Source organism: Saccoglossus kowalevskii, chromosome 22, assembly GCF_978046115.1.
Source record: "Saccoglossus kowalevskii chromosome 22, keSacKowa6.1, whole genome shotgun sequence".
Taxonomy (NCBI): Eukaryota; Metazoa; Hemichordata; class Enteropneusta; family Harrimaniidae; genus Saccoglossus; species Saccoglossus kowalevskii.
The window spans coordinates 24,223,424-24,241,523 of record NC_140662.1 but is presented as its reverse complement, the minus strand read 5'-3'; the positions used below and the strand labels follow the sequence as shown (position 1 = coordinate 24,241,523).

Genomic DNA, 18,100 nt, shown 5'->3' with positions numbered 1-18,100 from the left:
GCATTCGTTAAAAAAAAAAGAGAAAAAAAAAATGATGTGCATAAAGGTTTCATTATGTCTGATGTAAGTACCAAATTTGAACAAAATCTTTTCATACAGAGATCCTGCTCCAGAATGGCAGAAATGTCAGAATTTTAAGCATAAAAATGACCACCATTCTGTCATCTTTAATCAAATTGTGAAACAAATGGACGTGCATATAAACAGATGTATGTGGCCCAGGCATGTCCGAAAGACAGAAGACACACGCATGGACGCACACACAAAGGTCAACCCAGATGTCCCAGTTATCGGACTTCACCTGAATGGAAGAGGTATGTAAATGTGTCGAAATGGACATAGTGCGAGTGGTTAGTGATAGTAGCACTAATCCGAAAAACTACTAGATCTAGTGTTAAAATGGCACTAGATCTAGTGCTAAAACGGCACTAGATCTAGTGCTAAAATGTACATAGTGCGAGTGGCATTGATATCGCGTTGTCAACGACGTCAAGACATCCCGTAATTCTCTGAAAATAAATTAATATTTACGTAAAATTGTTGTATCTTTCATTCATTGGAAATGTGCTACAGTGGGAAAATTGAGAATGTCGTTGTCCACGTTTGTCGTAATAGACCTGGAACAACGCGATCGGCCGGGAAACTAGCTGAAACAGTGAAACTGCAGGTCAAACTTCGAAATTTTTACAAATTGTGAATAGATATACTGTATGAAATGGTATTGTGAGGAAGTTTGTGTTTTCAACTTTGGCGAATGGAAACTTTATGTAAATGGTGGAATTCAGCGTTAATTTTTTTTAAATCACTGATGTGTCGTTTTATTTCTGGTCGGCGCCACACTTAATGAAAATAGATCTTCGAAAATGAAATTATGAACTATGTGAACTAAATAAAAAATTGGTATACTCCTAGTCTAAGTCCCGGGTCCCTGTAAAGCTCGGTGAATGTTGTGTGTACTGCGACCTGTGAATGGGCATATACATATTCATGCAATCCTGTTGTTACATTGTATCATGGGGGAACTAACAGAATATGATGTAACCTCGCCGATTTTTTGATTTTTTAACATGACCATATTATATATGTCTAGACACTTTCTCTGCAATAATATTTTTTAGGAGCCCTTAGGATTTTTTGTTGTAGACTCTCGAAATCTTGTTCTTGTTACAGTTGCTAATAATTAAAACATGTGAAGTAACAAGTTCGTCTGTTGAATTTCGGGTTGTGAAATAGATATTTTAACCCTTCACAGCAAAACAAACCCAGTGTATGGTCGCGTTAAAAAAATGGGACCAAGAAATCGTCCAGGGCGATTTTTCGGCAGTTTTTAAATTTATTTTTTAAAACATTTTGTTGTAATTTATCGGACATTTCAATCGTTCCTGACGCCTAACACATGTACTAAGTACATCCATGATTTAAGTTTTTATTCAAGAGCGTGTTTGGGCAAAGAGCTGTTATCACTGTAAACAATGTTAAATTATTATTCTTCTTATGCTAAGTTCATCTTTGAAAACAACTATTTTTTTATTTAAAAAAAAATCATGCCATTTTCCCATTAAAATCCAAGCCAAAAGAGCGTACTACAACATCGGCAAATCTCTTCCGCGTTGCGTTCAATAACATTAACATATTTAAATGAGCCATGGTGATTTGAACGTGTTGGCATCATCCAGCATTTTGATTGGTTAATTAGCGATTTGACCTATTAGCTCAACTCACACAAGAGAAACATGGCGGATACCCTACCACATCGAGCGTTTAAATGCAATCGGAATCATTTGCTTACGATGAAACTAAGTTGAATTTTATTTGAATCAACGAATTTATTTTTGTGCGTTATTATAATCACTACTGAGTAATATTCAACGTTTGTGAAACGTAGCATGTCCGGATTGAGCATCAGTGATCGCTTGCTGCTACGGAATGCAGTTGTGTTCGTTTTTATTAGAAACGTCGTTTAAAATATACTTTTGTTACCAATAAAATAAAAACAAATGTATTTGAAAAATGACACTGGACACTGACACTGTAATGATATTCCAGGTGGTCTACTTTTTAATTCAGCAAGAATTATTAATTATTGTTAATTCTGCAATAGTTCTTGGGTGGCCCAACTGACGGCGTAGGAAGTCTGTGTAGTTGGATCATGGACGTACTAGAGACTCTAGTACGTCCATGGTTGGATACAATGAAAATTTCCCCCCCAAAATAATTGATAATTATTTTTTGAAATTTTGAACCCCAAATAAGCGCCCACCAGCCGTGAAATCCTAAGGGTGATTTTTCGGATGGGCAAATTTACGACAGAATCCGGTATTATATAAAGAAAGTATTATTATGGACATCTCGCGCATATTGCCGATGTTTTATACTGTTTGTAGTTTGCATATGAAAGTGGTTGTCGATGCTCCTCCTATTATTTGACGTCGTTGACAATGCGATAACAATGCCACTCGCACTGTGCACATTTTAGCACTAGATCTAGTGCCATTTTAGCACTAGATCTAGTACTTTTTTGGCTTAGTGCTACTCGTACTAGCCACTCGCACTACGCCCATTTCAACACATTTACAAACATGGAATGGAAAGTATAAACGAGTAAATGAGAGAATGTGTTACATACCTTCCTAGTGATCCACCAGTTCTGTAATTAGTTGTGACTAAAGATGATTGGCTATCATACCTGTATTCAGTCTGAATTAAACAAAAATAATTTGTTTTTTAATTAGAGTCTCAGTGAATTTGGTCACCTTGAAATGATGACATCACAAACATGTCTTTCAGCATGAACGGTTCATACACTATAACACAATGTAATGTTTCATTTTCAACACGTTCACTTTTTAATTTCACAGCACTAGCTTCAGCATCTTATCAAATAGACTAATACGTTAATACTAAGTGAAATAGCGTAAACCGCTTTGATTTTATCAGAGACATTTTCAAGATTACCGGTATTCACGCTGCATGGGGAAAATCACGCAATAATGTAGCATTGTATCATCTGGGCCAGTCACAATGGGTTTTTTTTTGCTAACACACTCAAATTATTGGCATTATTTACAGTAGATGCCCACTGCTTACAGATGTACCTGTTATTATAATGCTATTAAATTAGTCGGTAACACAAGTACTGATTACACTTCAGGGGAGTTAACCTCAATTGACCTTAGAGTTCTTGTACAATCATTAACATATGTATGCAAGGAGTGATAATATAATAGTTAAGATAATTGTAAGAATATGGTTTCAGTCTCACAAGTGAAAACATATGATTTAAATTGGATGAATCAAGAAGCATTCAACATTATATCATATTGTACCTGATGATGTTTAACCTTTTCACCAACAGACTTTCTTGCCCAAATTTTTCTACATTGTTCAATATTTCTGGAAATGAATCCTAATTGTGAAGCCAACAGAATTAATTTGAGACAGTATACATTTTTACTCAAAAGATTTGACTATTTTTATCCCAATCTTCTGTAGAAAGTGCATGAACAGGAATTTGTGATGAAAATAGAGAACTGGTGGTGAAGAGGTTAAAGGTTATCTTTTTTTACTGTGTAAAGTAGAAAATTCAAAAAATAAAATTCTGTGCGGACGGAATCTTGTTAGTGTACATTGACCTACATCTGTGGTCAATTGTCTATTGTGAAATTCAAACCCAGGACAATATTGTATGGCCAAGCTACTAATGCCAATTTCTGTGACCTCAATTAAATGGTTTTGGTCAACCAAGAATCCAAATTTATTAATGAAGTATGGCCTTTCTCTGGGAATATTTCCCTTCTCGATGCGCAATCTGTAATTAGAAACCCCAAATCTGCATAAAAAACTTCTATATCATTAAAGGACAGATATTTTTTCTAAAATGAGATTATTGGAAGCAGACTTGTTGATCTTTGTTTAAGGACAGACACAAACATATTTACATTGCCGAATTCTTGCATATCTCAGGCCATACCGAAACCAAAACTAAACAGTTCCTTTACACATGCCCACCACTTGTAACCCTTCTCGGCCATTTCAAATTGGTAGTTATAACAACATTCAATATAGGATGTATAGTCACGATCCAGGATGTTTATCCAGTATCTAACAATACAAGACAATCTAAGGGTTTTCAGCGAAAATCTGCTAAGTTCACCAAGTGCAGCGTTACAGACTAGAATCAACGGAAAATTGACTCATTTCGAAGACAAATTTCAGAAATAGTGGCAGGCAGAACATGTATAGACTTTTTTAACGGTGAATATTTCACTGGAATCAAGTTAGTATTCACAATTTGTGAAAGTTTATAGATTTTCATTAGTCTAGTTACAACAAGAAAGTCTGTTGACTAACAAGATATACGAGAGAGACAAGGCTAAGAACTGTGGAATAAACTCACCTCTCTGGAATCTTCTTCTGGAATAAATCTGCCTTCCCCGCATGAGGAATCAAAGGAACTAGCTTGCGGCATTTCCTCACTATCCGGTGTGATACCAGGAGGCGGGGAATGAGTATCCCTCGTTTGATGCGGTGGTGCCGAATGTCTCTTGTTGCTTTCTAAGCCTTTTTCTGGAATATCCTGAGGCAAAGAATAGGATCTGTTTACTGGAATGGATTTGCTGCTGTTATTATTGCTGATCTGCAAAACAGACAGAAGGATGAATGAAGTCACATTTATTTATTCTGGGTAACCCCCTCCCCTCCCCCCCCCCTCCAAAGCAGAATGTACAACTCAAGTACAGCATCTCAGATTAGGACTACCTTATGTAAGCTTCAGGTGCTACCTAAAACTCGTTATTTTAACCCTTTGTGTGTCATCATTTTCGCCAACCAAGGTTCTTTTATTAAGCAGTTGCCTCACCATTATAACTTGACAGAATATGTGATTTTCTGTAGAATTGTGAGATCTCGCGAGATGCATGAAAGACGTGCGTCGAACGTCTGCCGCAAAAATCGAACGATTTGATTTTGAACTAGAATTTCTTTATTTTGTAGCTCACATCGACCAGCCGATCTTCGACAGAGAAATATTGCTTCCGAATGCCCTCACTTAATCAAAATTGCCTATCATCAAATGTGTACACAGCACATTATTAAGCATGGAAGTGTCCCCCAAAATACTTTCGCATTTGTTGAATCCCACGCGATGTATGATGCCACTATGATGCTATGACCTTTGTTTGTCATGTTTTTACGTTCGATTTCACGCATAACGCGTGATTCTCGCAGTGAATGGAAAATGGTCTATTCCTACTATAAACCTGTTTGATGGTCAAGAATAGCCAACAACTTGAATTGTGAAATCAGTGTCAGGGAAGCTACAATTCTTACAGAATTTTATTCATTTATTTGCCAAGTCATGGTATAACAGATGAATATTTGGAGGAGTCTGCAAGTTTGAAAACAGAGAAACTATCTGAAGCCTAGTCTTTTCATTGAGGAGTTTAATACCAACATCTATTCCACTACATAAAGATGCAGAAACAGTTGCTATTCCATTGTACTTATTAGACACAATTGCAATGTTCTTTGAGGGATAGCTTTCAAGAAGGAGAACATTAAAAGTAAACTTACATGTGTGTCAAATAGATCTTTTAGTGGTCCATTTGGCGGAGTACTTGATACTGACGGCCTGCTTTCGCCACTTGTAGTGAGGTAAAGTCGTAGAGCTTTGCTTCCTTTGCTGCGTGGCACTCTATCCATCAACTCAATGGCCTGATCTAAAGCCGATTGTGATGTCACAGGAATAATAAACTGAAACAATATCAAATCAAAAACATAATGTTAGTTGCATAACAGAACCATTTTTTTTTTCAATGAGAATATGTAATATTGACAAAATAGTACAAATGCACCCTTGAACATTTTTTTTCCTTCTCACTGAGAGAAACTTTCATTCACTATATTATGAATACAAGAAAAAAGCCTGAGACATGGACAAGGCTTTATTCATTACAATATGTGTAACATCACTCCCCAATTTTGGTGTAATATAACACAGTAAATGATACAAGTACATGGGTCAATTGTTAAGGTAAGTTTAATAGTTGTTAAACCATAACCATATAATTTTGCACATTGGACATTTCAAACTTTATTCTGCAATTATTATATGGATATTGAGATAAAAAGTTATTAAGCAAGCACAAGAAGAGACAATGAACTATTAGAATAGGCATTATGATTTCCTCCTGTAATTACCGGTATTTAAACAACTCGCCCACCCATCTTTTGATTTCTTCAACTTTGAAAATGTAAATGACTCCTAACTTCAATACACGATACAACTACCTCAAACTGAAGTTTATAATAAAATGCCTGTTTCCGTGGTTACAGGTAATCAATTGTTCAGTACGCAAAATATTTTAATAGTAAACTTGAGTTTGAGTTGATTATTTGAGTTATTTTGTAATATTAAAAAGAAGTTGACACTCAAGTTGATTTTTTAGATGGGTTAAAATGTGTGAATTTTGTCACTAAATTTCTTACAGGTCTGACATGTATATATATGTATAAATATATATTATCTAAATTTTAAAGGCAAGCACACATATCAGATAATGATAGTAAATGTTAGTCAATATTTTACCAATTCCTAATTTCACAGAGTGTGTGAATTTTAGTCACTTCTTGTAGATAGTTATGCCATATGGATTTCAATTCAGGAATTTTACTGACAAAAACATAGTCTCAACATAGTTGAAATTTTGATTCAATGTTCAGAAAATAGGGAAAAAAGAGGAATCATGTTACACAGAGAGTTTCGTATGTCTACCAAACTCAGTGGTGTCTGTACAGAGTTCTTACCCTATAGCATGTATAATAGCAGAGACACCAGTGGTGTCCTAATAGAGTACTTAGCTCAACACTCACTCCTACAACTTTATTTGTGTATTATTAGATGAAATTTTTGATTGACTGAATTTGTGCAAAATGATCGTTTCAGCTTTGTTTTTGATTGAATATTTGAATTTCATGAGCCACAACTTTTGGTGCATGGAGACATCTGCAGACTGCAATAATACAGCATAATTATGAGTCAAAAAAGAAATTTATTTGAGAATTTATGCATATTAAAAGACAATAAAATATTTTACTTAAAGTGCCACAGAATATATGTGCAACGTTTGTTTGAATTTCATGTACATAAACAATTTGTCCACACTTTACCCTTCTGAATACCCAGCCATTTATCCTTATATTGATTTGACCAGATAAAGATTAAGAGTGCCAAAACCCAAAAATTTTTTATAAGAATAATCTGAGAGTGTAACTTTGACGTCTATAATGTCTGATACATCTTGAGTTGGTAACAAAATCTTACCTCATTATTGGAATAATGCAACACAAGTGTAAGTCCTGCTCCATAGGCAGTCTTAGCTTTGCTTAGCAAGTCTGTAAATTTAACAGGTCTTGAAACCAATATATTCCTGAGAAATAATTACATAGAGAATGTGAGAAGTCTATAGTTGTTCCTGGAAACTTGACCCCAAAGTATAACATCAATATGACATCACGACAGTCTAGCAGCTATATTTTACAGGCTTCCAGGATTAGCAACTTCACCTTTCAAACTAAACCTCACACAGCAGAAATCATCATCTATTCTTAAGCGAGTAAATTGAAAAATTGAAATAAAAATATAATTTTAACGTAATGCTATTTGATACGAGTGGTATGATTGTAGTCTGAAGGGGCTTGCACACTGCAGTTAGTACATTATTACCCTCAAGTCTAACTAGACAAAGTTTTTACAAGTAGGCATAAAGACAGTATCAATTGCTGTGAAAGTTGTTAAAATTGGATACTTTGTTGTATCACGTTATTTTTAGTCCAACTCCCTTGATGTATAAAGCCCAGAACAGGGCAAGGTCATGAAAACTAGGTGGTGCAGCAATTTTCTTTCGTACGATTTGGAAAAACGCTCACTATCTTAGAAATATAGCATGTCATTCCTTTTTTGGAATTTGTATTCCCTAATTAGGTAAATTGCAGATACCTTGGAAGACACTGTAAAATTATAACACTAACAGATATATAATAAAAAACATCTTACCTCTTCTCTCCTAAATATTCAAACTTAACACGGACATCATTCTGTAATGGCAACAACACAATATGAAAATCAACAGACAATTTGAAAATAATGCAGGGATTTTTTTTTTTTGTTAGAGGAACTGTGGAATCTCAACTCATAAAATCTAACCAAAAAAAATAAATCAAACAATAAAACAGATTAAACAAACAGTGAAAGTTGGTCAGTTATAAATACATTCTCAGTTTATAATGAAATTAATTGATTTCACTGCCTGGGACTAGACACCAAGCCTGTTGATGTGACACTGAGTTTGAAACCAAGTTTTTAAAATAACCAACCATAAATCTATTCTTAATTAACAGCAGCAATAATAAGAGAAATTGATTACAGAACATAAATTAGGTTTTGACTTTTTATCAATGTTATCAACATCAACTACCAATTCTTGTGAAATAATTTTGTAATCAATCAAACCCTAACACAGATTGATTGCTGATTATATGAAAGTTTTTTATTTTGGTTTGTAACTATTGTTAATTTAATAACAATCATGGTATGTTTGTATGTAATTTGAATTTCACAAGCGTCACATTTAAGCGACAATTCTGTAGCAATGAAAATTTCACTGCACCCCTTTAGAAAAGAAAACACAGCAGATGTATAGTAATTTCGTCTTTGCAAATGATGAAATCATGAACGTTGCTAGCAGAAAATTGGTTTATTTACTGTAAGTTTAAGTGAAACTGCGTATCCTTGATCACAACTAACACTGCCTGAGTTCTATGCTCAATTCTGTATGACATGCGGATAAAATGTAGTTCAATAAATAACAAGGCCATGGTAATGAACAGTACTCCATGTTGTAAACCAGTATGCAAAGGAATTATTGGGGGGAGGAAGAGAAATTTAATTTCTAGCTGTCATTCTACGAAACATTAAATAGACAGATACCAAAAACATCAAACAGCCATTGTATAAATTTATTCTTGTGCTAAAGAATGTGATCTAAGTTGGGTCGGCAGATAAATGAAACTATGCGATTGATAGTTTCAGTGTCATATAACATGTTTCTCTGAGACCTTGACCTGAGGCAAGAAATATCTACTTGACATTGTACAGACCTCTGAAAAATGGCCTACTGACCTACTTTCTCACAAATACCTGAAAAACGAGATTGTTATTTCCTACACAACATATTTTGTTGAAATGAAAACAGAAATATTATTTACCGGTGATGATCCACGTAATGTCTTATGCCGCCCTCCTCCATCAAGATATCCAGCTGCTAGATTAGCTTTGATATCTTGTAAAACCTGGTCAGTTGCATCAGTTGCATCCGCTGAATAAAAGAAAAAAAAGAAAATTATTTTCACTCAGTAACTGGTTTTTCAAATTACAAATAGCTACATAAAAAGAAACATCACTCCCATATTATGAAAACACAATTCACAAAATGTGTGTTTTTTAAAAAAAGAAATATTAGTTTGAATCATATGTAAACCAAAATGTAAGAGAAGACTAAATAATATTGTGCTGGCTTATTCTGTAAATAATAACAAAACATTTGCGTTTAAAAGATTAAACTTGCTGAATATATACATTTTGTATGATGTCTATTTGCATGGTACATGTACATTTACAACTAGGAATGCATTCTCCAAGCACTGTACAGCTATGGACATAAAATGTTATAAAAAAATAAGTGGAATGTTCTATAGCTCATCGTAACCTATCCATACCAAAGAGTTTTTAGTACCAAGATCGCTAGAACAAAGTTACTTAAAGCAAACTTAACATACACAACCACAATTGACACGAAGCAATATAACTTTAACATTTCATTCTAAATTTAAATAGACAACTTAAAACAAATAAACACAGCTATTTCATTGGTTTATATTTACACTGCTACACCATAGTTTATAGTAAAGTAGCTGAATACTATTAAGGGCAATTACACAATGGTGAAGATATAAAGCACTACTATATCTGAACTATACACAAGATGAGTCTATAGCCCCAACATCAGCAGAGAAACCATCCATGTAGATGTGATGTAGTGAGTTTTACCAAGTGAAGCGGAATGCATGAACACAACAACATTGACAAACCATGACAACAGTACACAGCTGTATGGCTACATAAGAGTAATTATTTTACCTACTAGTATACATGTACATTGACAGCAGCATAGTGTACGTATGTATCAACACAGCAGTGAAGAGACATTGGAAAACAACTACACTCACTACATGTAAGAACACCAATCTTACCAATATATTGGCGTGTTACCCGCAGATACATTGACAGCAGCACAGTATAGCTATATATCGGATGTAGACAATGCAGAGACACTGGAAGAAGATGCTAACACTCAAAGAAGGCAGTAAAACTTGATGTAATTTTAGAAGAGTGACCGCATAGCATGGTACATCATAAGCTGAAGCAGCCTAGCTGCGTACTTAAGGGTACATGAGTGGGAGTACATGCATCATCACCACAGACCAGTGGAATATCAAGTTGTTATTGTGACTATAAAATTAAAAGTGATGTTGACAGACAGTATTCACTAGACTGTAAATCACAAGTAATTCTTGTCAATATAATGGAGTAGAGTGACTATTACAAATGACCCAAATGCATCCAAACACATTATCAGCACAAAACAATATTACAAGAGACTGGCAATGGTCTTCAATCAGCTGTAAGGCCACAGGCAACAAAAGATGCATTTTTAATGTGATTATTACCTAGCTACATGTACAAGTTGCCTAACCTGTCACTCAGTCATGCCTCACCCATGTATCACGCTTGTGTTGCATATATTCATTTTTAGTGCACCACACGTGGTGCACTAAAAGTGGACTGACTCCCGTAGTTGAGACAATTTTATAATTTCCTTATAGAGATACCTGTAATCTCTAAAGGATCTGTAGAGAATTGAATGATCATAGCAGTCAGTTGCAGATATTTGTACATTTGTGTTTTCTGGGATGTTTTCCAAGCAGTACGATCAGATCTCTGATGGCTTTCTACCACCGCAGTTTGCTAGTCAGTTAACAATGTTGCTGTCAGACAAGTACCGGTACATGTTTTCTTCTTAAGTCGTGGAATATAACACTATTTTGTTTGTTTGTAAACCACTGCACCATTTGAAAATAGTTCATAATGAACAGTATGTCATGTTTGTTTTTACCATGTACATGTATATACTAAAACAAGCAATTGTTCAATATGTATGAAACATGTTTTCCCCACACATACAGTGCACAGTCCAATGGTAGGGTGATGATGGTCTATGTCTCAACGGATAGGAAGGTGATGGTCAATGTCTCAAGAGGTAGAGGTGTGATGGTCTATGCCCCAAGGGGTACGAAGATGATGGTCAATGTCCAAGGCGTAGAAAGGTGATGGTCAATGTCCCAAGGGGTAGAAAGGTGATGGTCAATGTCCCAAGGGGTAGAAAGGTGATGGTCAATGTCCCAAGGGGTAGAAAGGTGATGGTCAATGTCCCAAGGGGTAGAAAGGTGATGGTCAATGTCCAAGGGGAATGATGTTCTATGTCCCAAGGGGAATGATGTTCTATGTCCCAAGGGGAATGATGTTCTATGTCCCAAGGGGAATGATGTTCTATGTCCCAAGGGTTAGAGAGGTGATGGTCAATGTCCCAAGGGATAGAAAGGTGATGGTCAATGTCCCAAAGGATAGAAAGGTGATGGTCAATGTCCCAAGGGTTAGAAAGGTGATGATCAATGTCCCAAGGGTTAGAGAGGTGATGGTCAATGTCCCAAGGGATAGAAAGGTGATGGTCAATGTCCCAAGGGGTAGAAAGGTGATGGTCAATGTCCCAAGGGTTAGAGAGGTGATGGTCAATGTCCCAAGGGGTAGAAAGGTGATGATCAATGTCCCAAGGGTTAGAGAGGTGATGGTCAATGTCCCAAGGGATAGAAAGGTGATGGTCAATGTCCCAAGGGGTAGAAAGGTGATGTTCTATGTCTGAAGGGATAGATGCATGATGGTCAATGTCCCAAGGGGAAGGGGAATGATGGTCTATGTCCCAAGGGGAATGATGGTCTATGTCCCAAGGGGAATGATGGTCTATGTCCCAAGGGGAATGATGTTCTATGTCCCAAGGGTTAGAGAGGTGATGGTCAATGTCCCAAGGGATAGAAAGGTGATGGTCAATGTCCCAAGGGTTAGAGAGGTGATGGTCAATGTCCCAAGAGATAGAAAGGTGATGTTCTATGTCCCAAGGGATAGAGGCATGATGGTCAATTGTATCAGAGAGGAAAAGGCTAATATCTCGAAGGATGGAGAAGTAAGCATCCAGATTGTGAGCAGTATTAATGTTAAAGTTGATATTTTAGTCAAGCATTGTGGCATGATTTATAATTGCATAAAACTGCAAAAGTTCAGTTGATCAGGGCCTGTTAGTCTTCTCCAAATCAGTTTACTGCTTTCCTCAGTTTGTTTTACACTGCAATAATCAGGGGCAGAAATATTAATGGGCGAGTAAATGGAAATCCAATAATAAGTAGTAAAAAGCAATGTGTGGGAGAGAAGGAAGTACAGTAAACCATTCAAACTTCACCCCTAGGAATTCTCATGACTGACTGACTGACTGACTGACTGACTGACTGACTGACTGACTGACTGACTGACTGACTGACTGACTAGCACCTTATTGTGAAAAATTGTCATGTTACATAAAATACACATGAAATAAAATCTTTGTAGGAAGTTCGTGAGAAATAACATTTCTCAAACAGTAGAAGTAGTAGTGGTATGTAATCCTGTAAATCATAAAACAGGTTGTTTATATAAGACTAGGACATCTCTTTGAATCGCACATGATAACACATGTGATTTCATCCATGGGAATATCTTACATAAATCAACACAGGCATTAGGTTTTGATTGTACCAGGTTGATGTAAGGGACATTAAAGTGTCTACAACAGACAGGCATTTAATTTAATCAATAAGGCAGGTCATCTTCACTGTATTCTCCATCAGTACAAAGACCGGTCAGAAGGGGTAACAAGAAGGTCAGAGTAATCCACTTGCGGTAGATCTTGAGGTTGCCAAGCTGATTTACATACAAAGATGGGTGTCCAGAAAGCCAAAATATGTTTTAACCACAGTAGATAATGGTTAACGATTTAATATTTTTCTTACTGAGTTTAAATACATAGCCACTTGATATAATATTATGAAATATCACACATTTTTCAGATTCATAGAGCAAACTGAAATATGCTACACATATAAACACATGGTTTATAGATATACTTTTCTAAGGGTGATGACATGATGTTTTTAAATGATGACTAAATTAATTCATGGTTTGGAATAACTTGCATTAGTGAAATACTTAATTTTGCGAATTTAGCTGAAGCCCAGCAAAGTGCCAATTATGCCTGCTAATTATTATTTTTTTCATCATACAAGTACAATGTTTATCCTAAATTCAAGATTGGAGCATAAGACGTGTATTATTGTATGAGCAATGTGCTTATATAGATCTTCTAGTTATCTCACTTACCCAAAAGTACCATCAGCTGTTTTAGGTTAAACTGTTTTCCAGGGCAGTTTAACTCCATCAAACTATAATTTATCTCCCAACACTCATATCAGCAGCAACAATACTTGTAAGAATCTACATTGAGCATTTATCAAACGGACACACCAGGTTGTAATTGCTCATGCCCTAAACTTCCTCCCACACACAATACACGGGGGACTTTAACCCAAACTATTTCACATCAACACTGCACACACATGATTCATCACACGCACTTGGGAGATTACGTCCTACGGAGCCATGGTATTGTTTTACCAACGTGATGAATTAGCGCAGCTATCGAATTTGTTGCTACAGTAAACCGAGTACAGAAAGGAAAATTATTGCCTACAGCCATCAACAACATTGTGTCTGGATGGAAACGCTTTAAGCAAGATAAGTCTTATTATGGAAATAATGACATAAACAAATAAAAGTTCACTGCCACCAGCTAATTATGCTTCATTATGCCTTTACCAATTATAATAAATACAGTGATTGTATGGACATCCCCATACATGACAGTATTATCTCTGTAAATTGACTTTAGACAAAGGATAAAGAAACAACTTATGCACAGGTGTCAACTGGATGAGGATGTACAGGGCATGAGAGGTGCTCAATTAGCCAGGCCTGGTTGGGATGTACTCGGCATGAGAGAGACCATAGTTGGCGGGCATGGTATCAACCATAGATTCACTTGGAATAAGAGGTGCCACAGTTGGCAAGGCTTGGTTTGAAGCACAGTTGGCAAGGCCTGGTTTGAACCACAGTTGGCAAGGCCTGGTTTGAACCACAGTTGGCAAGGCCTGGTTTGAACCACAGTTGGCAAGGCCTGGTTTGAACCACAGTTGGCAAGGCCTGGTTTGAACCACAGTTGGCAAGGCCTGGTTTGAACCACAGTTGGCAAGGCCTGGTTTGAACCACAGTTGGCAAGGCCTGGTTTGAACCACAGTTGGCAAGGCCTGGTTTGAACCACAGTTGGCAAGGCCTGGTTTGAACCGCAGTTGGCAAGGCCTGGTTTGAACCGCAGTTGGCAAGGCCTGGTTTGAACCACAGTTGGCAAGGCCTGGTTTGAACCGCAGTTGGCAAGGCCTGGTTTGAACCACAGTTGGCAAGGCTTGGTTTGAACCACAGTTGGCAAGGCCTGGTTTGAACCACAGTTGGCAAGGCCTGGTTTGAACCACAGTTGGCAAGGCCTGGTTTGAACCACAGTTGGCAAGGCCTGGTTTGAACCACAGTTGGCAAGGCCTGGTTTGAACCACAGTTGGCAAGGCCTGGTTTGAACCAGTTGGCAAGGCCTGGTTTGAACCACAGTTGGCAAGGCCTGGTTTGAACCACAGTTGGCAAGGCCTGGTTTGAACCACAGTTGGCAAGGCCTGGTTTGAACCACAGTTGGCAAGGCCTGGTTTGAACCACAGTTGGCAAGGCCTGGTTTGAACCGCAGTTGGCAAGGCCTGGTTTGAACCGCAGTTGGCAAGGCCTGGTTTGAACCACAGTTGGCAAGGCCTGGTTTGAACCGCAGTTGGCAAGGCCTGGTTTGAACCATAGATGTACTCACCATGAGATGCGCCACAGTTGGCCAGGCCAGATTGGGATCATGGCTGTACTGGGCCTGAGAGGTACCACAGTTGGGCAAGCCTGGTCGGGACATGGCTGTACTGGGCCTGAGAGGTACCACAGTTGGCCAAGCCTGTTTGGGATCATGGCTCTACTGGGCCTGAGAGATACCACAGTTGGCCAAGCCTGGTTGGGATCATGGCTCTACTGGGCCTGAGAGGTACCACAGTTGGCCAAGCCTGGTTGGGATCATGACTGTACTGGACCTGAGAAGTGCCACAGTTGGCTAGGCCTGGTCGGAATCATTAATAGAGCAGAGAATTGTCAGGTCACAAAATGATGGCGACACAATACAGAAAATGTTACTAATACACTGGATGATGAACAATAAATTGAAGAAACAAAACATTTCCAGGCCACTAAAGGGTGCCTCATTCGGGACACTAATTACAAAGCTCAGTGTATCTGAGAAGAAGTAATTGTTATTGGTAATCACTTCAAATAATATAGATAACATGTGTACACTTACAGTCCACCAGAGGGTGCTTTGTCTGGGACACCAGTTGCATCCCATAGCTTAGTTTCTCTCCAAGGAATGGTGGATGTCACTGGTAATCCCTTCAAATTACATAGATAACATGTGCACATGTCTAGTGGGAACTATTAGGTAATGACATGATGAGCAAATAAACTAACAAACAGCATCATGCAGCAGAGGAAATGAAAGAGTATATAATATACTGATAGACAGAGATAAAACATTGAACAGTGAGAACAGGACAGCTTTTCTCTGTTAGAAAGGAATCAAAGTATTATCTCAGGGCATTTTTTCTGTTTAGTACATACATTACAGAGGTGTTTCCATGGACAAAATAAAAAATATTTTTCAGTATTATCAATACAACAAACACAATATAGGGTTTATATGTTCTTAAAATAAAGCAAATACTGAATATTGTATTCGTATTTCAGATGGTAATTTGCATTGTACTGTACTTTGAATGATTTTTTGTATTCAATTGCACTGCATGGTATTTACTCAAATAGAAACGCATATTAACCAAACCTTGTTGTTTTAACACCAAACTTGCACAAATCCATTTATGTAAAGTAAACTTTATTGACATTCTACCCTCTTTAGGGTATTAAATTGATTACAATAAAGTAAACAATTAAAAATAAATGATCAGATAAACGAAAGTAAAATACAGTAATTACTAAAATAGCTAAATAATAAAAAAAAAAATTAAAATCACTACTAGTATCAGAAATAAATATGTATAATGTAAATATTATGAGGCAGCTGGTGTGTAGTAAGCTTCATGTTTTCTTCTGAGCACTGATAAATGAATTTACCAAGTTTGATCAATGTGTTTTCATTTTTGCTTTCTAGAATTTTTATTAAACAAATTTGATCAATGTTCTGATGTTATTTATGCTAATGTTTTAATAGATAATTTCCATATACAGTAGTGTATTCATTTCACCATACAATAATGACATGTGAAAGACCACACATAGGTGCAATAGAGAGAGAGAGGAATGTGATAAACTATAGGTCTATTCAGTCAAAAGATAAATCATGCACTACCTTTACAATTACACTGTAATTCACACAGTATAAATCCAAGGTGTAATAAAACCATAACAAATGCAAGAGACGTGTCTGTTCTTCAGAGTTTGCAAAGATGTGAACCGATGAATGTCGCAGCTGGCTTTTTAGTCGTGACATATCATCACAAAAAAACAGGAGTTTTCCACTATCATATATACGGTATGAGGATGAAAATGAAAAACCTGCCGTTCAATCTCTGATGATTTAAAGCAAGACTAGATTATAGAAACAACAATCTACTCATTTTTGTTGACAGATGATGTCTTGCATCAAATTGTCTGATCTGAACAAATACAAAACGAGAAAGCCAGGAGTGAGAAATTTGATGATACTAACCAGGAAATGTAGACATGCCAGTGAAACACACAGGTGGGCCATACAACATACTTGCATAGAAGTTCACGTTCACAGAAACACTTTGATCTGGTGTGTACCCAGGCACAGGTGGACGGAATACATAGTAAGCAGAGCAGAGGTCTACACAATAGTAGAACCAGCAGTACAAATGTATGTATAATCATTGAGCACTTTCAATTTACCAATGTTGACTTTAGCCAAGACTGCCTGACCTACATCAAACATTTCAACAGTACAGGTAAAAACACTGCAGATTTCAACAAAAGACCATTCATTCTGACAGTGTTCAATCAGGCAAGTGGGTCAGAGAAATAAAGCAGACTTAATTCAGAATTTTTATTTAAATCCCAAGAATGCATGCTTTTCAATGTGATCTCGCCATCCTAGTTTCACGATACACGAGTTGGCACCAATGCCCAATGGGGAAAACACAATATGATTTGGTATCATTGTAACCATGGTGATGATCAGCAGACCGTGTATACAGTTTGTTTGCATTTTCTCAACTCCTATTGAAAAAAACCACCATGTGAGTGATGTGAGTGGTTTGTTTTGAACATCTGGGGTTCTACACTAAGCAAATACATTCAGGTTAAAGTTGTATTGTCGACAAAATTTCATTTGAAGTTTTTGACATGTTTAGTAATATGTGTTCTACAATTATTGCAGCAGCTTTGGTATTTGCTAGCATCTCTCATCACTGGTAGCTGAACATCAGCATCATTTGTGCAATCGGTTACAATTTCAGCATGTCAGGGTGACATCACGTCACTAAATCACACATGGGATTCTCTTTTTGATGGTGTAAGATACTAGTAGACAATATTACAAAATCCATATTAAATAAAAAGCATTTTCTATTAAGATTAGTTTGGGTTATACACTAAACTTTCAAGACTATAAGCCATTTCAATTTGGGGTTTTATATATATGCATTCTAATACATTTTTAAGGGTTAGAATTTTCCAGCT

The 18,100-nt window shown here is 36.8% G+C and overlaps 1 protein-coding gene across 3 annotated transcripts in view; it reads right to left on the bottom strand.

Moving 5' to 3' along the window:
• The window catches only part of LOC100376570 (mitogen-activated protein kinase kinase kinase 2-like), an 81,759-nt gene that overhangs the window by 8,491 nt on the left and 55,168 nt on the right, over positions 1–18,100 (bottom strand). For 2 of the 3 annotated variants that reach the window (XM_085496187.1, XM_085496189.1), the window contains exons 3-8: positions 9,265–9,374; positions 8,054–8,094; positions 7,322–7,427; positions 5,572–5,751; positions 4,397–4,636; positions 2,627–2,697 (exon numbers count right to left, since the gene is read on the bottom strand). In XM_085496187.1, the coding sequence (XP_085352313.1) occupies positions 2,627–2,697; positions 4,397–4,636; positions 5,572–5,751; positions 7,322–7,427; positions 8,054–8,094; positions 9,265–9,374 (748 nt within the window). The remainder of the gene's footprint in view (positions 1–2,626; positions 2,698–4,396; positions 4,637–5,571; positions 5,752–7,321; positions 7,428–8,053; positions 8,095–9,264; positions 9,375–18,100) is intronic. The other variant, XM_085496188.1, reaches the window with a different exon arrangement.